Below are 25,215 nucleotides of genomic sequence, written 5' to 3'. Positions count from 1 at the left end.
CATGAAGGTTTTTAATGACGTAATTGAAAAGATGCAGGATGAACCGTCTACTACAGTTTTGAAGAATATTATTCAATGTTATGTCATACTGTCCGATGATCCAAGGTTAGCCAGCAACCTTTGTAAGAATATCTTCCAAGCTGTTGTGTGTTTCTATTCTTATATCGTTCCTATAGTTATTGTATTATTGATTTAGAACTTGTGTAAAAAATGTCTCTGACCAAGCACCGGATAGCTTGAGAGTGGTTTTATGTCCCTTGGGGCGGTCTGGTTGTTGTACTTAACAAACATAATTTGATGTGATTCGAATGCAGCAGGGGTTGTCTCCTCTTGAGAAGCTTCATTCCGCCAATACTGACGACTGCCCCATATATTGAAGCCCTTCGTGTAAGTCCATCCAGATGATCTCTTATATACATGTAAAAATGTGGACTCTATTGTGGCACAAAACAGCAAATTTCACTACCAAAATCCAAGTTTATAAAAAAAAGTATCTATATTACGCATAAATACTGGAGGCACACAGTATTTGCAATTTTGTATGCCTCAGCAACTTCTATGGGCATCTCTAGTTGCACAACAAAACCGACATCAATACTTCTAGATACACGACTCCTCGTTTTGAATATTACATAATTTTTTACATGAGTTTTTGTCGCGAGGACAGAGTCACAAGTACACACACTAATGTATCTTAAATGTTCTTATCTAATATCTAATTTTCTATACATTTATGCAGGCACGCCCTATAACCTTAAAAAATTTACAAGATTTGTTTCAAAAGCTATCGATGGGATGCGGGCCAAATGCAGAAGCCGTTGGTGATGTTGCAGGTTCCTCACATCTTGATCGCTAGCTGATATTTGCTAGCTCTTTCCTTTCGTTATACAAGGGAAATTAAGAATTCTCTTATAGATCTCAGAAACCTTTTAATTTTAGCTATGATGTTAACAATATTTTTTGTAGAACAATTATATCTCCAAGTTGCAAAATAATACATGATAAACAATCATAAAATGCCCTATCCAGATTCATGTGGTTAGCTGATGATATTTTGGTGTTTAGTTTTCTCCTTTTACGCATTTTTTTATTTTCTTTACTCATCTTCTTGAATTACAGGCATGAACTCATTGAATGTCACTATTGATCAACGCTCTCTGTGAACTCTGATGATTGAGATCTTGAAAAAATATTGTTATGTTCAAAGATTAAAAAGATTAGATATAGTACATAAAATATTATTACCATTAATAAATTTCTTTATGATTTATAAACAATATGTTGAGATTTTCTAAACTAAAACCATCTATTGAGGACTTGAGATGTCAAGAAACAAAAATTCGTTTATTTGCATCAAACTTTCGGTCTCAAGCATGTAAAATAGCAGTTACATTTGAGACATCAAGACGTGTGCATCTTTCCCTACCTATCTCTGTCTTCTATTTTTCCAGTTTGCGCAAATACACTAGAATCTTCATTCACATATTGCTGTGTGCGCATCATCAACCTTATAAAAACAAAATTGGCGGCTAACGAGTAGATGGGAAGAAAAATCTCTAGTTTAAATTGTGCAATTTGTTGATATGAACTTCAAGTTTCTACAACTGGAAGCTAAAAAGAAAGACATTGAGCTGTTGATTGTTTATTATGCAGCAGGCTCTGCATAAAATTTTAACTCTGATCATACATACCCGTACAATTGTCTATATGCTCGAAGAAACTATCTGTGTGCTTGGTACTAGACTGAAAACATTGAAAATTGAAGTTAAAATGGCATATATAACAACCAAAAAAATTGCATATTAAACTGTTATAATGCTAAAAATTGCTGCATAAAGTTATTTAATGTATGACATATGTATAATATATTTTACATTATGTTAACATACAGTACATAGGGCAAGAAGTTTTTGCAGAGCTGGTAGACAACTGTCTAGCCAACAGTTTAAAAATAACGTAGTTTAGGCATCGGAGTTATCACAAAGTACAAACTATTCTCCCTCCCTCCCTCCCTCTCCATGTCTGTGTGTGTCTGTGTGTTTAAATATATAACACTACATTTTGTTTATTTTGGCCGGGACAGGTTAAAGCTATCTTCCCTTTGACATTGTAGGCAAAAGCAAAATGCCACTATTTCTGTCATGAATGAAAATGAGAAGCTCTCAACTGTCTTAGAATATAGCTTGCTTGTCTTATGAAATAAAGTCCTAAACGTGAATTCTCTTTGAAAATAACTCAACATTCCCTGAACCGAAACGGCTATTGTATAACTGCTAGACACCACACAGTTCATACACTATTGTTCTATTTGGTTGAAGGGAATACCAACAATATATTTGTTAACAAACTTCAATACAAAAGAAAGGTTGTAACTTGTAATTGTAAGAGGGAAGAATATAGAAAAAAGAAGAGGATGTGCAAATTGTTCATAATGTAACTAGGTAAATATACCCGCCCAGTTCACAGAAACTATTTAAAAATAAAAATAAAAATAAAAAATATTATTTACAGCAATTTTGTTGAAAATTAAGATTCCTAAAACTAAAAGAGTCGCTAAAAATAATGTTATAAAAATATAACATATAATTGGAGAGTTGATGTGTGTACCTAAAATTTTAAGGAGTTATACACATTGGAAGTGGTACAATGGTACTTTATATTTTAATTTTTTACTTTTTTTTGTCAGATGTTCCAATCTGACATCTTTTTTCCAACTAACATTTCTTTATCCTTTCAAAAAAAATACTACTTATAATAAGATTATGCATACATCATTTTCATATATATGTTTACTCTTTCATTGCTCTAAATATAATTTATCAAGCACGTATAATTTAACCTATCTAAATAAATGTTGAATAAATTTAGTACTTAAATTACAATAGACATTTTGCATCATCCAGGTGTAATAAGAGAAGCTAGAACTCCATATATAATCCATATGTGCACATTTTTAGAATTAATTTTGTTTTGCAAATAGCAGATACCAACATGATTGTAGACAAAGAAAAAATTGATCATACTTTAATATTAAAATAATAAAAAATGACTGGATCTGAGCATGTGTTTTGCTAAAAAAAATTATTTAATATATAAAAATCTTATATTGAAATTGAGATGACTAATATTACTTCCCAGTTTTTTTTAGCATAAAACAATTAATTTGAAAATTAGTCAGTCATCCATGTAAGTCATCCATGTAAGTCATCCATGTAATTCAATTATCTAGAATATATTAGAACAACCATGTACGTCAATAACTTGTGAAATTAAAATGTAGTTATAGATAGGGACTTACATCTCCTCTTTAATGCCCAGGCTACAATTTTATATATACTATCACATTAAATCTTGAAAGAAACTCATAAACATCATAAAAATATACACCGCATTTCTTTGTCAAAATTATCGTCGTCAATGTACACAACCATATCAATCAGCAACTCAAAAACCAATGCACTTAAGGGATAGATGGATTATTAGATGGATTATTATGAGTACCTACCCGAAAGCAGCATTTCAGACCTAAAAGCTCATACTTTCTGACTTCATCATTTTTTTTAGAAAAGAACTCTACCAACTTGCGATCTCGTTATTTTCCAAAATTCTGGTGTCTCATTATCCTTGAGATGCTCGAATGGATAGCAAACCTGTTTAAATTTCTCTAACCCAAAATGAAAGTCCTGCAATAAATCATAAATAATTAGAATATAGGCGTATTTGTAAGGGGTTAGGGAACATAAGACATTGCCTTCTTTGTTGCAACATGTACATAATTTGGGATGTTATGCAGATCCGCTAGAAGAGAAGTGGGTAACACAACTCATTTATTCTCACTGTTATCCAAATTGAAAATCGAACCTTGTTTCATAGTGGGAGCTTTTGCAAAGCAACAAATTAATGTCAAAGTAAAAGATAATTAATTATGTAAATTTTTAATTTTTTAAAGATTTGGTCATAGGGAAATGGTTGCTAACTTGTAAAAACCTATGATTACAGTGTGAATTTAACCCTACACTTTTGTTACAATTTAATCTCATAAAGTAAACCGGATTAGCAAAAAAGGCTTTATAAATAAGAGAAAGTCACATACAATGTACACAAGTTCAAACTCTCCATTAGCAGGTAGGAAAACAAATTCATTAGCATTTTATAGCATTCAAGAATGAAAGTATTGGCCAATTCAAGTACATTCAAACAAAAGTTATACTCATTATGTTAAAAGGTTATTACTCGTATTTCTACCGTACATAAAAGATTTTCACATTATTCTATAACTTATATGTACATACCTAAATTTTAGTCATTAGAGTAATCACTACGCCATAAGTGCACATAGGCAACCCCTACTATACAGTTGCATAAGGCCCAAATGGTGTTGCATAAGGTAATAGGCAACACCAGAGGGGGTTTGCCAATGTGGAAGTGGTCGTAGACACCTAATGCAATATTTTGTGCAAAACTTGAAAGTAATGCATCAGGTGGATTTTGCAACAGTAAATCACCTATTGGCAACAACAGAAAGTGTTGCATTAGACCTGACAGGATAGTACACTTGGTCCTACGTGGCAACTGACACATCAGATGCCATGTCAGCAACAGGGGGTCCCCAGAGTCACATCAGCATGCCACGTCAGCACGCCACGTCAGCTGGGTCTCATCCTGCTACGTCAGCATGTGGGGGCCCGCAATGTCACGTCAGCAGTGGGGCCCTTTTTCCACATCATATGTGGGGGCCCATATTATTTATGCAAAACCATTTTGATGCATATGCAACACTATTTTCATTCAATTGCAACAGTATATACCACATTATGCAACACCATTTTTAAATTGCAACAGTATTATAATCAAATGTAATACAGTGAAAAGCAATATGCAACATCATACTATGGAATATGCAACACTAGAAAACATAAAAATTTGGCCATAATTTGTCTGTTTTTACATGATACCTGCCATAAGTGGCATCCAACAAAAACAACCATATCAGGAATTCAACAAGTTTTAAACATACAAAAAATACTAAAATACATACACCCAATTCTAAATTTAAAACACCAAAAGTACATCAAATCTTTCTTCAAATGAACAAAGATACCAAAGAACTAAGTCACTAAGAAGTTGCGCCTTGAGTGCCTTGAATGACTGTAGTACCGTTTTCCTCTTGATCACTGGAAACCGTGGTACATCTTCGAATAAAAACCTTTTAAAAATAGATCATAAGGCGATGTTGATGCAAGGAAGCTAAATGGAGCTTTAGCCTAGAAAATAAAAATGAATAGAATAAGAATAACAAGATTTGGGCCTTAAACTTAAGTAATGAAAGCAGTTGGACTTAACAGGTCAATCACTCAATATTATGGTATTGATTTGGGCCTTAAACTTTCCATTATTAATTTACTACTTATTTAACACAACGCAATTAAACCCAACCAATAAAGTCAATAATTTCATTTTTATAATTTATTACGAGCTATGGGCTGTAAATACATGCATCAAAAAATGTACTTCTGCCTAGGAACAGATTGAGCATTTGCCCCAAAAAGACGCAAAACAGATAGTGTACAAAGTGTAAAAGATTTATGATTTATCTGCCAAGAGAGACTAAAACAAAGAGCTAAATACAACCATAAAAGCAACTGGACTCAAAAGGTAATTTTTTTTGGAGTCAATATAGGCCCCGACATTTCCTTTAACGAAATTACTTGAAACAACTTGCAACTAGACCAAAAAAAATTCATTCTAAATTTATATTTAACAAATCGATAATGTGCTATATAGTCTACATAGACATGCATAAAAAATGTACTTCCAGCCAAGGTTACAGAGAAGCATGTCCCCAAAAAGACGAGAAGCAGATGAAGTAAACTTACAATCCAAGGTTGCTTTGAGGATCTGTAGGGCATCCTCTCCTTGATTACTTTTTCCAATCTCAGTGGTGCGAGGGGAACTAAATCAGCAATTTCCTTTAAAGCAGCATGCACACGACAAAGAATTTGCTCTTTTTTTACAAGACCACGTGGCTACTGTAATAGCCTAAGGAAAGATAAAGGCGGCACAAAATTTCTTACAAGCATATCCAAGCATAGATGGAGGTATTTTCCGCTCACTGTAGCCTACAATGTAGTAAAAGCAAAACTAATCCTTGATAAGAACAAGCATTGATAATCATTATTGTATAGTGAGTAGCATTACATATCAAAGAAACAACCAACTCAACCAATACATCCATCACATTTGGACCATAGTTCCACAAGCTCATGCCACTTATCTGAAGGTAACAAACTTTCTTTAACAACCAAAAAACTAAAATCCGAAAAAAATAATGGAAAAAGAAATGAGCAAAAATATTAATGCACTATTACTTACAGAAGAAAGAAGCATTTTGTGGTGATCAGAATCTATGTAAGAAACTGCTCCAGACAGGGCTTTCAAACTTGTCTTTTAAATTATAAAACAACATTAGGTAAGCCCTTAAAGAAGTAATAAGAGGACATAAAGTTTACACATTTTAGTGCATATACTTTACAAAAACACTCAACCTACCACAAGCATGGCCACTTCATCTGGTGCTAGGCGTTCAGTATGGTACGGATTCCCGATCAACTCGTGATAACTGTCAGGTTGACCCTGAAAACTTATAAATCACTATTAATCAACCATAAGATTGATCTTCAAACTGAGAATCAATGTAAAATGATTAGAATTTATAACATATAAAAATCCATTATCTACTTAAATGTTTGAAACTGCAAACAAGCCTGTATGATGATTTTCTCTCCATAGTTCTGCTTAACAGTAGACATAAACTCCGCCAGAAGCTCGGCAAATTCCTTGATGTTGGTGAATGCATACAAAATTAGTTTTTAGTTGTAGACCGCAAGTAATTATATCTATGAATTACAGAAAGGAAGATAAAAAGTACCTGCCCAGTTGCCATCTTTTGTTTGAGCCCAATAATGAACTCATCATCCAGCAACTTTTGGTTATTTGTGCCGACGTCGATGGTAATAGGTAAGCACTGCAAATACAACACAAATATACAGTTTAGAATAAGAATTAACAATAATGTCATAGTATAGATAGGAAGCTTCATGTAACCCAGGTTGCCTTATTATCTAATTGAATAGAACCATGAAAAGTGGTTAAGGGACAGCACGGATATACTCTACGTTCCCATGTCGCTAGCAGTAACATCCATAACATACCACCACAGTCTGGTAGCCACAATCAAATAAAAGACCCTAGAACTTATATTCAGTGTTTCTAAATAATGATTACTGGGATTGATTTTGGTGACCCCATTGCTCATGACCGACTTCGCTTCTATTATATACTTAGTGTTGCACATTTATGCTCCTTTTGTGTTAATTACTTTGTATACTTTTGCTAAATATTTCATCCTATTATGTTTTCTTGCTTACTTCTAAAAATCTGAGGTGCTTAACTCTTCGTTGCTTATTATGCTACATACTAAGCAATAAGTCTGAGTGACTATGTACTGCTAACTATATTTTATTTGGTAAAAAATTAAGTCCTCATTTATAAGAATATCAAGATCCAATTCAACAGAATGAATAATTATTCTATGTTTAATTTGTCAGCATAACTCAAGCAAGGGCAAAGCTTATGCACATTTACTTTATAAAGCAATTGAAGAAATAGTTCTAATATCCACTTAAGGACACACACAATTAACTATTTTTCTTAGTGCAAGACCCTCCTATTGTATTCAGTTTTTCATAATGATTGTTATTGGATGAAGAAAAAACTACTTAAAGAATATATTATCTCAGCTCAAAAACTAGTTAAAGAATTTATGAATAACTGGTGTCACTAAAATTTCTGAAGTGTTCGGGTAATACATGCACTAGAAGGAAGAACATGTTACCTTGATCCGTTCATATTCTCTAACTGCACAGGTTTTAGCTTCCTCTGTTACTCTTACAGTTTCTTTCAACTCATCTATTTTGCGAATTCTAGACCTGTCACCACAAAAATTCTTTGATGAAGCAGCTTCAAGATTTTCAATCCTTACATTCAAGGAGGCCAGTTCGGATAAAAGAGTTTGCACCATCAACAAAGCATTCGCGCGGTCAGAAAATGCATTGTTAATTGCCAACATCACCCCAAGATAGTCATGAAGCTTATCCTGCAGTATAAGAATAGAGCATCTGTAAATATCTAGCACTTCGAGTGGAACAAGATGCTTGAAAAGATAAAGGATCATGATTAAAGTTAGCAATTCAAGTCTGGGAAAGTACAACAATCCAGTAACTTACCAGATGCTTGACAGTTTGTGCATTCAACTCCCGATAGAGTCTGTTAGCTTTGACAGCAGCAGTAGCTGAAAGAGATATGTCCTAAGTCCAATCATGTATGAGGATTTAGGAATAACTTTTATATAATCTGTTTTGATTTCATTGATATTAATAAAAGGCTTGTTTTATTTTTATTGCGGGCTCTATCTATTTAAATGTTTAAATAAGATATACCACAGTTTAGAGTAAAGCTTTTTATGGATTGTGATGAGATCATAATAATGAGACCTAAAAGATGATAACTCTAAACTTAAATAGTTCCTGGTCATAGAATTACTAACTGGTAATTAATAATCCGCAAAGATGCGGTACATACTATGTTTGCTTCATTATGAAGGATGTCTGTTCTCATAGACATTTGTTGGTGACACTATAGCTAGTATGTAGGTGCTTATTATAGAATAAGTTCACTGAACATGACTCACACAGCTGAACAACTAATGGAGTTCACTCACGTGTCAGCAGTTGTTCATATAGTGATAGTTGTACAAGTATCCTTAGACTTGAGGTCATCATAGTTATCTTGTGTACACTGAACTATGCTTTGGTTTAGTTCTTAGTCTCAAGGGACAATTATAAGGGCTCTAGTGGGTATAGGAATTTGTACACGAAGATAGTGTATGATCAATAAAAGATCTACCCCTTCCAGTGTAGGAAGAGAATGTTCAATGCTGATCCACTTATGTTAGTTCAGGAATCTCTGGCCAGAGTGAATGAAATTAGAAAGGAGTTTCTAATTTACATTAAATAAAACTAAGCATAGTGAATGGGAAAGCAAGTGATTAAATAAGATAGGCTTGACACAAGTTCCATGCCTTGTATTTAATCATGATATTGCAGGGTAGAAGGAATTAATTGTACAGTAACTACTCACTGAATAGGTTCTTGGTATTCTAAGCAGTGAATTCGTATTATCCGGATAGTCGTGATATGCTAAGAACTATCCCTCACGATGTAGAATAAATATGATTAATTTATTAATCATATTTAATGAATTAGAGAATTTATATAAATAATGATAAAATAGTTTTATTATTATTTATTTCTACTACCTGCTTAATATTGAACCTATAGGGTCACACTATAAAAGAGAATGATTTAATGGTGGAGGAATTAATTAATAATGGCTGATAATTATTTATTTGTGAAATAAATAATTAATTGGCAAATTTAATAATTGATTAAATGAGATTTAATTGATTATAAATTAATTAAGAAAAGATTCTTAATATTATTAATTAAAAATTTAATTTTTGGAAATTAAATCAAGAGAGAGAATTATTTCTAAAGAATTTAGAAAAAGGATTAATAATTAAAAGGTGTTTTAATTATTAGTGAGAATAAAAAAGGGTTAATAATAATGATATTTTATGGAAAAAATTTTAGCTGAAAATTTTGTCTATAAATATACTATTATAAACCCTATTTTTGCCTTAACCAAAAAGATTGACAAAACCCTAATTCTCTCCATCTCCTCCTCCTTCATTACATCGTTTTCTTGGTGGATACCGGTGGAGTGCTTCACACTTGAGGAGCAGCTGCTAAGGATCTCCGTTCATCGTTCTTGGATCGATATTAAAGACCTCCATCTTTCCATTAACGTAAAGCTTCTTAAGGTAAACATACTGAACTACGAATTAAATATTATTTTTTCGCATGGATCCTGCGGAGGGTTTCGGTTCTTTTTAAGATTAAATTTACGTTTTTGCTGCGTTTATGTGCTAAAAACCCTTCAGTAGCCATATTTTTCATGTCTGCAGATCTCACCCTTTGAGAGTTCAACATTGCCTCATCCGCCTCAAACTTCGTTAGCTTGACAAAAGCCAACCCCAGTTGCCCCATCGTCTCCCCAATTTCTTGCTGAGCTTTAATTTCATGTCAATAGCATACTTCCCATTTCATTATACATATTATTAGTACCTAAATCAACTACATGACAGTAATAAATATTACAAATTTACATATAACACCGAGGCAAATATCGATATTTCCTTTATTGTATGGAGCTAGGAAATTGATTAACATACATTTAAGCTCAATCAAGTCTGAGATGTCGCAACTCAAAATGGTCTCGCTAGATCAGCAGTATCAGACAAATATCAATACATATTTGAATCGAGAAACATTACTAATTATATAAACCGGCAAACATAGCACTCAAAATTTATAATTTACATCAAAAGAGTTCAATAGACCTGCTGAGAAGCATTACCAATCTGATTCTCGAAATCCTGCAACTTACCCTTCCTCTCCAAAAATTCCTTATCTTCCTCCACAACCGGTGGCTTAACCGCACCCCAATCATTCGTAACCGACTGCTTCAACTCCTTAAAAATCCTCAACAAATCCCTCCCTCCTTTCGCAGGCAATGCAACCTCATTCACATTCAATGCACTCCCTTGCAAACTCTCCCTCCCAAACAACTGCCAAGGCAACTTCACCGCCCCATCCAACATTCTCGACGGCACGTTCGTGGTCCTCACCAACGGCAACTTCCCATTCGACACGTCTTGCTCCTTCTGAGGATCCGAAACCGTGATTCACACAAACTTCGCTCCGGAATGTGAAGTCGAAGTTGCGAACAAATCATGACCGTTGACTCCACTTCCTCCGTTGCTATCTTCTCCATCGAACGATCGAAATATTACTTCAACATACGAAGGCGGTTCAAGAAACGTGTTGTACGGATTAGGTTGTTGATTTCTCGATTGTATCTACACATCTCGGATCGAGATGTGTAGGAGAATATAATAAGAAGGTGAGCGGAGGAGAGGATGGTGGAGGTGAGAAGGGGTGAGAAGATCTGAGTGAAGAGAGGGGTTGAAAGACGAGGCGTCCACTGCTAATGATTTATGTTTGTTAGGGATTTATATAAAAATGATAAATTTTTAGGGCTTGTCTGTTAACGGGCTGGGCCTTAACTTAATTAAGTCTTTACAATCATAATTTCTTAATTATTTTGATAAATATCTTGTTGCTTTTCTGTAAATTATTTTAATATTATTTTAATTTTCAAGTATCAGCTCAGATTTAGAGAGAAAGAGTGAATTTTTGTTAAGGGGAAATAGCCGCCCAATTTTTTGGCCTGGGAAAGTGTGCAGATCTGTGTCTCAACATCATTTAATTATTTTTTTAGTTTTTTATTAAATATTTACAATTTTAAATATTATAAGAAAATTGTATAACTAATGTAAAATATATGTCAAAATAACACGACAATGATAAAATTAATCGGAACAATTATTTGTATAATTGAATTATCGAACAAGAATTTTAAAAAAAAATAGAAATCATTCGGGACAAGAATCTACATGTGACCCGTGTTGACCGTAATTTGACTATTATAAAAACACATGATATAAAATCTAATTTTTTTAAAAAAAATTACACAACTTAAAAATTAGTAGGTAATATCATCCGTACGATTTGATCGTTGAACAAGAATTTTAAAAAAATAGAATCACCACTCGGGACAAGACTTGGTTACTCGTGTTGACCGTAATTTGACTATTATAAAAACACACGCTATAAAATCTAAATTTAAAAAAAAAATTACACATTTTTAAAATAAGTAGGTATCATCATCCATACGGTTGGATCGTTGAACAAGAATTTTAAAAAAATAGAATAATCACTCGGGACAATACTAGGTAACAGCAACCCGTGTTGACCGTAATTTGACTATTAAAAAAGCACGTGATATAAAATATAAATTTTTAAAAAAAAAATTAAACATCTCTAAAATTAGAAGGTAACATCATCTGTACGGTTGGATCATTGAACAAGAATTTCGAGAAAATAGAATCACCACTCGGGACAAGTCTTGGTTATAGCAACCCGTGTTGACCGTAATTTGACTATTATAAAAACATACAATATAAAATTTCATTTTTTTAAAAAAAATTTAGACATCTCTAAAATTAGTAGGAATCATCATCCGTACGGTTGGATCGTTGAACAAAAATTTTAAAAAAATAGAATCACCACCCGGAACAAGACTACGTAATGTGAACCCGTGTGCACCGGGGTTTGACTATTAAAAAAGCACGTGATATAAAATTTATTTTTTTAAAAAAAAAATTACACATATCTAAAACTAGTAGGAAACAAAATTTGTACGGTTGGATCAATTAAAAATTATTTTAAAAAAAATATAACATGAATATAACAAATAAATTTTAAGAATAGTACAATAACTAACGCAACACTAAATAACTTACTGCAACACCAGAAAGCAAATGCAACGTCTGAAGTGCCACGTCAGCAAGTGGGTCCACTGTGTGCCACGTCATCATGCCACGTCAGCATTTTGGGCCCCCATTTGGGTCCCACTAATCCTATGTCAGCATGCTGACGTGGCATGCCACGTCAGCATTCCACGTCACCAATGGGCCCCATATGTGGGGCCCAAAATGCTGACGTGGCATGACACGTCAACATGCCACGTTAGCACCCGTGGGTCCCCAGCATGCCACCTCAGATTTATTTTCCACGTCAGCATTTATTAAATAAAAAAAATATCTAATGCAACGCTATGACCTCTACTGTTGCATGTTGCGCAACACTAACAGTTATTAGCAATGGTAGCTTCAATGTAATGAAACGCTTTCACCACTGTGTTGCAATAAACTAAAAATTTTGTAGATAATGCAACGCTTTTTGTGCAACGCTGGATAAAAATCGTTGCGTATGTGCACTTATGGCGTAGTGAATGTTCATGACCGATAAGATGTTGATGCCTAAAACATTTTTACCTATGGGAGGATTAGCTAAGAATGCGATCGCTATCCAACCTGAAGCTTGATAAATAGACCCTACTTTAATAATCACTTTGTACTTTACATATTTTGTAACTCTGATCCAAGATATAAATCAATCATCTGGTTCCTAGCGTGCAAAAGACTCAGAAAAGCTCATCTTAATTAAAATTATGTACATGCCTTCAGGAGAACATATTGTAAAGGCTAAAATCTAAATTCCATGAAAAGAGAAGATGAAAGGAGAAAAAATACGACAAATATAAAAGTAATAGGAAGAAATAAAGGGAGAAAATCATTAATCCTTGAGATGGATGGCATGAGAGATATGTTCACCTCCACTTGAAACTCAAAAAAGCTCATCGTTCATTAATGTTGTAGATCCATGAGAGCACATCTTACATAAGAGATAACAATCCAAAAAAATTAAAGATTATGATATGTTAGGAATATGTGTATTAGTTTGATGATAAGTTAAGCAAAATACTTAAGTAGAAATCTAGTGTTTGTAGCCTCAACGGATAAGACCATCTTGGCTATCCGTTGAAGGAGTAGCTTTACTTAGCAATAAGTTTAGTATTGTAGCACATTTCACTCTCTTGTTTCAAGCTGTAATTCTTAGATGTTGTTAGGAAATAATCAGTCATGTTGACTACTAATGGATGTACAAATAGGAGGGCTAATTATAAATATTTCATGCCTTGTAATTTTTTATAAGTGAAGAAGTGTCAACGGATATTGAAGACCTTCAACGGATAAGAAACAAAGCTTCAACGGATGTCTCTAATGCTTCAACGGATAATATCCATCAACGGATAAGTGCTTCAACGGATAAAGACTTCAACTGATAATGCATCAACGGATAAAGCTTCAATGGATAAAGCCTCAACGGATAAGGCATCAACGGATGAAAGCTTCAACGGATGCTTAGTTCATTAGAAATTGATAGTGACAATTCACAAGCTGACAGAGGCACATGGGTTGACAGAGACATACTGGATGTGGAAGCCTCTAGGAGGAATCAAGAAAATGCAGCATTTCCATTCTGATGCAAACAAGGAAGCATTCAAAGATTTACAGATTATCCTAGATTGCATTGGATAGAGAAATGAAGAAGAACCATGTGAAGAATCTTTTCAATTGTATTTTACAGTTTGTCTTCACTTGTAAACTTGGTGATATATAAACCAAGTAGCAGCTAGTAATTAGATATGAATTTTCCTGAGCTATTTAGAAATATCAAAAGAGAAAATCATCTAGTTTGTACTAGGAAGCAGCTGTGATTTAATTCTTTGAATCACAGATTTTCTGAAATAACACATCTCTGGTGGAACAATAAATCCACCAGAAAAGTTTTTAAGTTCTTTGTGCTCATTACATTTATGTTTGAATATATATCTGTTTGCATCAGCTTCAAGCAATTCACACACATTTGATCACTCAAACACTTAGCCTTAGAAACTGCTCAAAACTTGAAAAAGTTTTGAGATTTACATTCAACCCCCCTTCTGTAAATCTCATTATTAGTCCACTGGGAATAACAATTGGTATCAGAGCAAGCTCTTAACATACAAAGAGTTTAAAGATCTATTCTGCTAACATCATGAGTGCACAGAAGAATCCTCCTGCTACCATCATGAGTAGGAAGGATATTGGTGTAAAGATCCCAGTCCTGGAAAAAGATAATTATCATCACTGGAAAGTGAAGATGCATTTACATCTTCTTTCTCAAGATGAAAGCTACATCAACTGTATTGAAAATGGTCCTCACATCCCTCACAAAGTAGCCACAGCTGCTACTGCAATAGTTGCTGTTGGACAGTCCATTCCCAAGCCAAAAGCAGAATGGACTATTGATGACATGGAAGAAATCCGCAAGGATAAGAGAGCCATGAACATTTTGTTTAATGGCTTAGATCAAGATATGTTTGACAATGTCATCAATAGCCAAACTGCAAAGGAAGTTTGGGATACTATACAAATCATCTGTGAAGGCACTGAGCAGGTCAGAGAGAACAAGATGCAGCTTCTTATTCAACAGTATGAATATTTTCACTTTGAAGAAGGCGAATCATTAAATGATACCTTCAACAAGTTTCAGAAACTGTTGAATGGATTGAAGTTGTATGGTAGAGTGTACCAAGTCAAGGATTCCAACTTAAAATTTCTTAGGTCCCTGCCAAAGGAATGGAAGCCCATGACTGTCTCTTTGAGAAATTCTCAAGATTATAAGAACTTCACACTTGAAAGATTATATGGAATCCTGAAGACTTATGAACTTGAAATGGAGCAGGATGAGCTGTTGGAAAAGGGAAAGAGAAAAGGAGGAACAGTTGCTCTTGTAGTTGACAGTGAGAAGATGGAAGCCATGAATGAGGAGAAGACAATGCCAAGTCTCAAAATTGGCACAAGCAAATCAGAATCAAGCAAGGGTAAAGAGCAAGTTGCTGAGGATGAAGACAATTCCAGTCAGGATGAATCTGATGATATTGAAGAACATTTGGCCTTTCTGTCCAGGAGGTTTGCAAAAATGAAGTTCAGAAAAAACATAAAGTTCACTAAGCCAAACAAAAACATGGTGGACAAATCAAAGTTCAAATGTTACAACTGTGGCATTAGTGGACACTTTGCAAGTGAGTGTAGGAAGCCAAATTCTGAGAAAAAGAAATTTGAGCAAGTTGATTACAAAAAGAAGTATTTTGATTTGCTCAAACAAAAGGAAAGAGCTTTTCTCACTCAAGATGATTGGGCGGCAGATGGGGTAAATGAAGATGATGATGTGGAATATGTCAACCTAGCCCTGATGGCTAATTCTGATGAAAATTAAACTAGTTCATCAAGCAACCAGGTAATTACTACTGATCTCTCTCAGCTTTCTAAACATGAATGCAATGAAGCCATAAATGATATGACCAATGAATTATATCATTTGTGTGTTTCCCTTAAATCACTAGCAAAAGAAAACACTAGGATCAAGGAGAATAATGTGTTTTTAAGTTATAGGAATGTTGTGTTAGAGGATCAGGTAATTGAGCTTGAAAAGATAAAACTTAAATGCTTGACTGTTGAGAGTGAACTAGCAGAAGCTGTTAAGAAAGTAGAAATTCTTTCTACACAATTAGAAAGTGAGCAAGAGGTAATCAAGGCCTGGAAAACATCTAGGGATGTTAGTGTCCAGATTGCAAAGGTTCAGGGAATTGAATCATTCTGTGAGGATGCCTGGAAGAAAAACAAAAAGGAGTTAGAATTAATTGATGGATTGTCAACGAATGTGGAATCAACGGATGATGAAAGTTATCCGTTGAAGGAAGAAAAGGAGCATCCGCTGAAGGCTCATCAATTAAAACAGGAAAGTTCTTTTAAAAATAAAAATCTCAATAAAAAGAATGATTCAACTCTCAAGAACTTTGTCAAAGAAGGAGCTAGCACATCCAGATATGTCAGTAAGGGGAATATAGGACACATGACTTTAGATCAGCTAAAAGATAGGCTTAAGTTGGTTGAGGATAAGAAGGAAACTAAAAGAAAATCTAAAAGAAATGGGAAGGTAGGGATTAATAAACATAACAATTACACACCTGATAGGTATGCTCCTAGAAAAAGCTGTGTGCATTGTAAAAGTGTTAATCACCTATCTGATAATTGCCAATCTGTTAAAAATGCTCCCATGCCTTCAAATCCCTCCATGCCTAACATGTCTATGTCACCTCTGCATGCTATGCCTGTTATATCTCACCAGAATCCCCATGCACATTTTGCAAACATGCCATATATTAACAATCCTTATTTTACTGCATTTAGTATGCCTCAAATGCCATACAATATGCCTATGTGGAATAACATGTTTGCACAACCTATGCCTTATCAAATTCAATCAAATGTGTTAAATGATTCTGTGACTAACCCTACACTTCAACCAACCACATCTGAGACCAAGGTTGACCCAAAGTTACCTAAGTCAAAAGATGCAGGAGGAATGAAGTCTAGGAAAAAGACTAACAAGGCTGGACCCAAGGAAACTTGGGTACCAAAATCAACTTGATTGATTTTGTTGTGTGCAGGGACAAAGAAGGAATCTATGGTACTTGGACAGTGGTTGTTCAAGACACATGACAGGAGATTTCACCCTGCTCACAGAGTTTAAGGAGAGAGCTGGCCCTAGCATAACCTTTGGAGATGACAACAAAGGATTCACTATGGGATATGGCTTGATTTCAAAAGAAAATGTCATCATTGATGAAGTTGCATTGGTTGATGGTCTCAAACACAATTTATTGAGCATCAGTCAACTATGTGACTGAGGGAATACTGTTTCCTTCAATTCTGAAGCCTGTATTGTCACAAGTAAAAAGGATAATAAAGTGGTTCTAACTGGAGTTAGAAAAGGGAATGTGTACTTAGCTGATTTCAACTCTACAGATGCAGAATCCATTACTTGCCTTCTCAGCAAAGCAAGTCTAGTTAAAAGTTGGCTATGGCACAAGAAGCTGTCTCATTTGAATTTCAAGACAATGAATGATCTAGTCAAAAAGGACTTAGTTAGAGGAATGCCTCTAGTAGAATTCACAAGGGATGGACTGTGTGATGCTTGTCAGAAAGGAAAGCAAAAGAAAGTATCATTCAGTAAGAAGCTTGAATCTGCAATTGATGAACCACTACAACTTCTACACATGGATCTTTTTGGACCAGTCAATGTATTGTCAATTTCAAGGAAAAGATACTGCCTAGTGATTGTAGATGATTTCTCAAAGTTTTCATGGGTTTATTTTCTTGGATCAAAGGATGAAGCTAGTGAAATCATCATCAATCATATCAAGCAAGTCAACAATTATCCTGATTTCAAAGTAAGGAATATTAGGAGTGACAATGGAACTGAGTTCAAGAATTCAACCATGAAGTTGTTCTGTGAAGAAAGTGGGATCATGCATGAGTTCTCAGCTCCAAGAAATCCATAACTAAATGGTGTGGTGGAAAGGAAGAACAAATCACTAATTGAAGCTGCAAGGACAATGCTTGAAGAGTCAAAACTCCCAACTTATTTTTTGGCTGAGGCTGTTAACTGTGCATGTTACACTCAGAATATTTCTCTAATCAATCAGGCAAAATGCATGACTCCCTATTAATTATTCAAGAGAAGAAAACAAACTTTAAACTTTCTACATGTCTTTGGTTGCAAATGCTACATCTTAAGGAATCAATCTGATCACAAAGGGAAGTTTGATGCAAAGGCTGATGAAGGAATATTTGTTGGTTATTCTGCTGGAAAATCATATAGGGTCTACAATCTAAGAACCAACATTGTCATGGAATTTGTACATGTTATGTTTGATGATAAAAAGATTGATAGACTAACAGATGAGGGACATTATGAAGGACTCAAATTTGATAACATTGAGATATACTGTGATGATAGTGAAGATGAGAATGATGAAGAAGGCATCTCAAGAAGAATTCAGAATCTGCCTTTGGATAATGCACAGAATGCAGCATCCGTTGAAAGACAAAGTGCATCATCCGTTGAAGTTAATAATGAAGCATCCGTTGATCACAGTCTGTCAACGGATAATCAATTCACTTCATCAGTTGATAGAGCTCCCAATTCCTTTCAAAGGATCAGCAACTCAGGGGGAGTTTCAACAAATCAACATTCTATCTCACATCATGACAATACTGAGGCAACCTCATCTAGGGCTAATCTACCACCTCAAAGGAAATGGACCAAGAATCACCCTTTTGAACTGATCATTGGTGATGCTACATCAAAAGTACAAACTAGAAGAGCTACTCAAGATGAATGTCTGTATAGTAGCTTTCTATCACAGGAGGAACCTAAGAGAGTGGAAGAAGCTCTATTGGATCCAGATTGGATTTTAGCAATGCAAGAGGAGCTAAACCAATTTGAGAGGAACAAAGTATGGAAGCTGGTACCCAAGCCAAAGAACAAGAGTTCTATTGACACAAAATGGGTATTCAGAAACAAGATGGATGAAAATGGCATTGTCATAAGGAATAAAGCCAGATTGGTTGCTAAAGGCTATTCTCAGCAAGAGGGAATAGATTTTGATGAAACGTTTGCTCCAGTTGCCAGACTTGAAGCCATCAGAATCTTTCTAGCCTATACAGCTAATGCCAATTTCAAAGTCTATCAAATGGATGTCAAGAGTGCATTTCTAAATGGGGAATTGGAGGAAGAAGTTTATGTAAGCCAACCTCCAGGTTTTGAAGATCCAAATTTTCCAGACTATGTGTATTATCTGTTGAAAGCTCTCTATGGACTAAAGCAAGCACCTAGAGCCTGGTATGAGACTTTGTCAAAGTTCCTTCTAGATAATCACTTCACAAGAGGTACTGTTGACAAAACTCTCTTCTTTAGAAATGTTAATGGCTCTAAGATACTTGTACAAATTTATGTAGATGATATTATATTTGGATCTACAGATGATAAGCTTTGTAAAAAGTTTGCTAAATTAATACAAAGTAAATATGAAATGAGCATGATGGGAGAGCTAACTTACTTTCTTAGTTTACAAGTTAAACACGTTAGTGGTGGAATTTTCATTAGTCAAACTAAATATATTTATGATCTTTTAAAGAAGTTTGACTTAATGGATTGTTCACCTGCAAAAACTCCCATGGCCATTGCCACTAAGCTTGAATTAAACAAGGCTGAAAAGTCTGTGGATATTACAAGTTATAGAGGCATGGTTGGCTCACTTTTATATTTAACTGCTAGTAGACCTGATATAATGTTTTCTACATGTCTCTGTGCTAGATTTCAAGCTGACCCTAAAGAATCTCACATAGTGGCTATTAAAAGAATTTTCAGATATCTCAAGGGGACTCCAAATCTAGGAATTTGGTACCCTAGAGAGTCTGGTTTTGATCTAATTGGCTACTCAGATGCAGATTATGCAGGTTGCAAAATAGACAGGAAAAGCACAACAGGCACCTGTCAATTTCTAGGGAACAAGCTTGTATCATGGTTCAGCAAGAAGCAGAATTCTGTTTCTACATCAACAGTTGAAGCTGAGTACATTGCTGCTGATAGTTGCTGTGCACAGATACTATGGATGAGGAATCAACTATTTGACTATGGTCTGACTGTTGACAAAATTCCAATATTCTGTGACAACACACGTGCCATTGCCATTACTGAAAATCCAGTGCAACACTCAAGAACCAAGCACATTGATATTAAGTACCACTTCATTAGGGAACATGTGATGAAAGGTACAGTGGAACTTCATTTTATTCCAAGTGAAAAGCAGATTGCAGACATATTTACTAAGCCACTTGATGAATCAACATTCACAAGATTAGTAAGTGAGTTAGGTATGCTTAATTATTCATAATCTATGTCATCTATATAATCTGTCTTGAAGCCTGAAATGAATTTGCTGCAAGAACAAAGTTGGCTTTAATTAAGACTTATCCTATCAACGGATATTCTCTATCCGTTGAAAGCCAAAATTGTTCTATCAACGGATGTTCATTATCCGTTGAAAGACAAATACATTTCTGGTAATTTTATCCTTCAATGGATAAAATGGTGTTGTTCATCAACGGATAACTATTTCCCTTATCTGTTGAAGTGTCACGTCAGTTACTATAAGTGAGTCACAGCCGTTGATTCTTTTACTCAACCGTTGATACAGATATACAGTGTTGTATGTATTTGTATTTAAAGTAGTTTTCAGAATTTCTACAGTTTTATTTATTCTTGAACGGCTGTAACTTACTTAAAAGTATCATTTAATCATTTTATTTACGTTTTAATTTAAGAAAGTATAAAAGCCCAATTGAACTCTTATTCTCACTTTACGCTTTCTTACAATTCTTATTCTCTTTCTCTCTAAATTCTCAAGTTTTTCTCTGCAACCTCTACTCACAACAATGGCACCAGTAGTCAAAATTATGTCTCAAACAGGATTTGTTTATGAAAAAAATAATTTCATAGCCTTGGTTGAAAAGAATGAAGCCCATTCTGATTATCACAAGATGATGGACTTCATTAAGAACTGCAAACTAAGCTATGCAATGCTGGAAGCCTCAACCATCTACTGTGAGGTGATTGAGGAGATTTGGACAACTGCAGAGTTCAACTCCACATATATGACTATTGCCTTCTCTCTCAAAGGTAAGGACTATTGCATTAATTGTGATGATATACAATCTTGCTTTAAGTTGCCTGAGAATAATGCCATGACACCACACACTGATAAAGATGTCTCTGCTATGCTAGATTCCATAGGCTATGCTTTTGATTCTGCTAGTTTAGGTAGTATTAGAAGGAAAGGCCTTAGGAAAGAATGGAGTTTTCTTGGAGATGCCTTTATTAAGGTTTTCTTTGGGAAGATTAGCAATTTTGATGCTATCACTTCATCTCTTGTTAATATGCTCTATATGCTAGTTTCTGATAGGTACTTTAATTTTAGCAACTGTGTTATGCTAGAATTAGGTTCCAGATTAGGTAACAAAGCTAATAGACCACATAACATCTACTATGCTAGATTCTTTATGTTATTGGCTAACCATGTTGCTGAAGGTTTGGTTATATCCAATGAGTCCTTGCAGACCTTTTGAGAATGAACCTCAACAGCCAGGTGCCATTGGTATACTTACCAATCATGAATGCACCACAGGTGAGTGAGGTAAATACTTCTATAACTCCTACTATTTCCAACCCCAATATTTCTTTGCCTTCTAGTGTGGCTATGGAACCTGTGTCTTTGTCCAAACAGGCTCCTACCAAAGCCACCAAATCTAAAGTTTCCAAAGTCAAGTCAAAGAAACCTACCTCTGTTGTTTCTCAAAAGACAACAGTTGTAACAACTACCATAAACCCTGAAGGGAGTGAACATGGTGTGAGTGGTGAGGGGAGGGGTGAACATCAAAAAGCCCCCCAGGATAAGGTGGGAGAGGAGAGTGGTACCCAAACCAGCCAAGCCACAGTCTCTCAAAAGACTGTGGTGGTTCAAAAGGAGTCCAACACATCCCTAGTTGCATCCTCCCAAAAGGTTTTAACTATTGAAAATAGTCCCCAACCAGGGACACAGAACAAAAGAGGGAGGGACACTGAAGCCACCCATTCACCATTTAAAGCCTTTTCAAGGAAGAAGAAGGCCAAAACCCTAGTTTCCACACAAGGGACACACACAGCACAGATACATCCACCTGTATCTGTGCCTTCTCAAATTCAGCTTGATGCGATTCCAGCAAATGTGGAATCACAGCCCCATTCTCTCAATATAGAAACACACCATTCATCAAACTCTCCAACACCCTCTCTGGATGTGGATATGATATTCACATCAATTCCTGATTCTCCCTCATTAAAACTCAGGGAGGAGCCCCACTCAAAACCTGGTGATCATCATCTTTTAAATGATTTGTTGGATCATCAGCCAATTATTTCAGATGTAGTTGCAGAATCTGTGTCACCACACTTAAAATCAATCCACACAGATTCAACAATTATGTCACTTTCTATATCTACATCTTTTCCTTCTTCAACGGATATCTCTCATCCGTTGACAAGTGGTTGTTCTTCAACGGATAAGCTTAACAGCAGTTATCCGTTGATACCATCAGTTTCCACTTCAACGGATATTCCCTATCCGTTGATGGTCTCTACACACTTAACAGAAACAATTCCAACTGTAGAGGACATGGCCACTGTACAATCACTTTTAGGTTTGAGGGAAGGGAGTGATCTTGTGAGTGAGAGGCTGGGTTGCTCCCAGGCAAAAGGAGAGGCTGAGAGTCACCATATGCATGCTATTTCTTCCAGCATGGCAAAAGTGAGTGAGAGGAGTGCCACCTTAGAAGGTGAGGGTGAGGGTGTGAGGGTGTGTGTGAGCCAGGGGGAGCCCCTAATGCAAGAACAGAGAGAAATTGAGAGAAAGGCAGGTACAGAAGCTATAAGGGTGGATCCAGCCATTGCTAGTGAGTTAATGAAAGTGGATGATGCAGAAAAGGGAAGACAATTTCAGCAACATTACAAAGCTGTCATTGATAACATTTCCTTGATGCTGACACTTTTACTCACCCTGTTCCAGCCTATCAATTATTGGCTGCACAGGGCAATGTGGAGGCAGAACAGACACTACACATTGTACACACTTCAGAATCTCTTCTCAGAGACAAAGCTGCTGTCAACAGGCTGCCTTCTCAAGCTGGTGAGCCATCTGAAGAATTTGGAGTAAATTCTAATGATGATGACTCTAATTCTTTGAATGAGAGCATGAACTTAGGGGGAGTAGCAGGCCCAAGTTCTGTTCCTGATCTTCCTGAATGGGCATGGACAAAACCATCAACACCAGGAGAGTTTGGTGTCACTTTGGTCAGACAAGTCATGACAATTCAGAAGGCCCTTCAGGAGACTCAAGATGCTGGTACCAAGGCAATTCTTCAAGCTCATCTGGAATCTCTGCATCTCTTGCATTTGCAGCATTACCAGCAAAATCTAAGTGTGGATGAGCTCAAGCAGGACATTGCTGATCTGAAATCCTACAATGCTGATAAATTGGATTCAGTTATACCCTATGGTACTATGCAAGATTTGTTGGGGAGACTGAGGAAAGCATCTGATGCTGACAAGAGGCTGGCCAGATTGGAAGATAGGGTTCAAATCATTGAAGACTCTATGGTCACCATTCTTTAGAATCAACAAACTCAAACAAATCTACTCATGTAGCTGACACAAGCACAAGGCTTGACCCCTACCCTTGATGATAACAAAAAGGGGGAGAATAAAGGGGAAGGGGAAGGAGAGCCATCTACAACTGTTCAGATTTCTCAAGTGCTAGTTCCGGTCATCACAACTTCTCCAACTATTCAAGTCAAAGGAAAGCTAGATGGAATTGATCTAATCCAGATAGCAGTAGCTGAATTGAAAGTCAAAGAGCAAAGGAAGAAGATTGATGAAAAGATGCAACTAATATTTGGTTCTACAACTTCTCAATCACAATCAGTGAAGCATAGCACAAAAGTGGAGCAATTATTATGGAACTCAAGCCAGTATCGAGGCATAAGGATGGAGAAACTTCTTCCAAAGATCTGCAACATATGGTTCTCAAGCCCAACAACGGATCCAGTAAGGACTCTACAAAGAATCCTCTAAAAGAGGTGGATTTTCCTCTTCCAAAAGCTGATGAGGACAAGCTTTTAGGTAGAAGTATTGCATATCTCAAAGAGACCATGGATGAGGCTGTAAAGAGAAACATGGCTATTATCTTCAGAGAGGGCAAAAACATATGTGTGATGCAAGGACATCCCAAATTCTCAATAGCCAAGAGGGAAGAAACCAAAAGGTTGAAGGAAGAAGCCAAACAGCTAAAGGCTGACAAAAGAGCACAAGCAAAGCTTGAAAAACAGCTAAAGTCAAGTCAGGCTGAAGAACAGAAAGAAATTGAAGACAAAGGTGAAGATGAAGCTATGGGGGACATGGTTGGTACTGAGATGGAGGAAAGAAGTAAGGAAGAATGGCAGAAAAGGAAAAGAAAGAAGGTCAATGCAAAGAGAAAGAAGGTAGATAAGACTGAAGAAACCCAATCAATATCCAAACCACTACCCTCTATTCCTGAACTCATTGTACCTGACCCCTTCATGAACATTCATGGTGAAACAATCATTCCCAAGGAGGAACCAATTGATTGGGAAACCATCAAATTGCCCACCTTCCTAACCTCTTCTCCACCATCAAAGAAGCAGAAAAGAAGAATCAAATCAACACCCGATTATCCTTCTTAAAACATGATTATCCTTCTTAAAGAAGCAGAAAAAATCGTGTACTGACCCCTTTGTGTATTCTTAAAACATGCCTTCTTTCAATTTAAATCGATACATCTTTTTTCCAACTAACATTTCTTTATCCTTTCAAAAAAAATACTACTTATAATCAGATTATGCATACATCATTTTTATATATATGTTTACTCTTTCATTGCTCTAAATACAATTTATCAAGCACGTATAATTTAACCTATCTAAATAAATGTTGAATAAATTTAGTACTTAAATTACAATAGACATTTTGCATCATCCAAGTGTAATAAGAGAAGCTTGAACTCCATATATAATCCATCTGTGCACATTTTTAGAATTAATTTTGTTTTGCAAATAGCAGATACCAA

The 25,215-nt window shown here is 35.5% G+C and overlaps 1 protein-coding gene across 1 annotated transcript; it reads right to left on the bottom strand.

Moving 5' to 3' along the window:
* Window positions 1-5,498: 5,498 nt before the first annotated feature.
* On the bottom strand, window positions 5,499-12,616 carry LOC141704358 (sorting nexin 2A-like). The gene is made up of 12 exons (XM_074507589.1): window positions 12,545-12,616; window positions 10,516-10,843; window positions 10,066-10,201; window positions 8,286-8,352; window positions 7,895-8,155; window positions 6,929-7,024; window positions 6,550-6,633; window positions 6,373-6,444; window positions 6,215-6,274; window positions 6,075-6,119; window positions 5,877-5,969; window positions 5,499-5,594 (listed from the first exon to the last, which is right to left on the bottom strand). Exons 1-12 carry the CDS (start codon window positions 12,614-12,616, stop codon window positions 5,499-5,501), a joined length of 1,410 nt encoding a protein of 469 aa, XP_074363690.1.
* Window positions 12,617-25,215: the final 12,599 nt, after the last annotated feature.

Source organism: Apium graveolens, unplaced genomic scaffold, assembly GCF_009905375.1.
Source record: "Apium graveolens cultivar Ventura unplaced genomic scaffold, ASM990537v1 ctg7752, whole genome shotgun sequence".
In the NCBI taxonomy this organism is placed as follows: domain Eukaryota; kingdom Viridiplantae; phylum Streptophyta; class Magnoliopsida; order Apiales; family Apiaceae; genus Apium; species Apium graveolens.
This window is presented reverse-complemented; position numbering and strand designations above follow the sequence as displayed.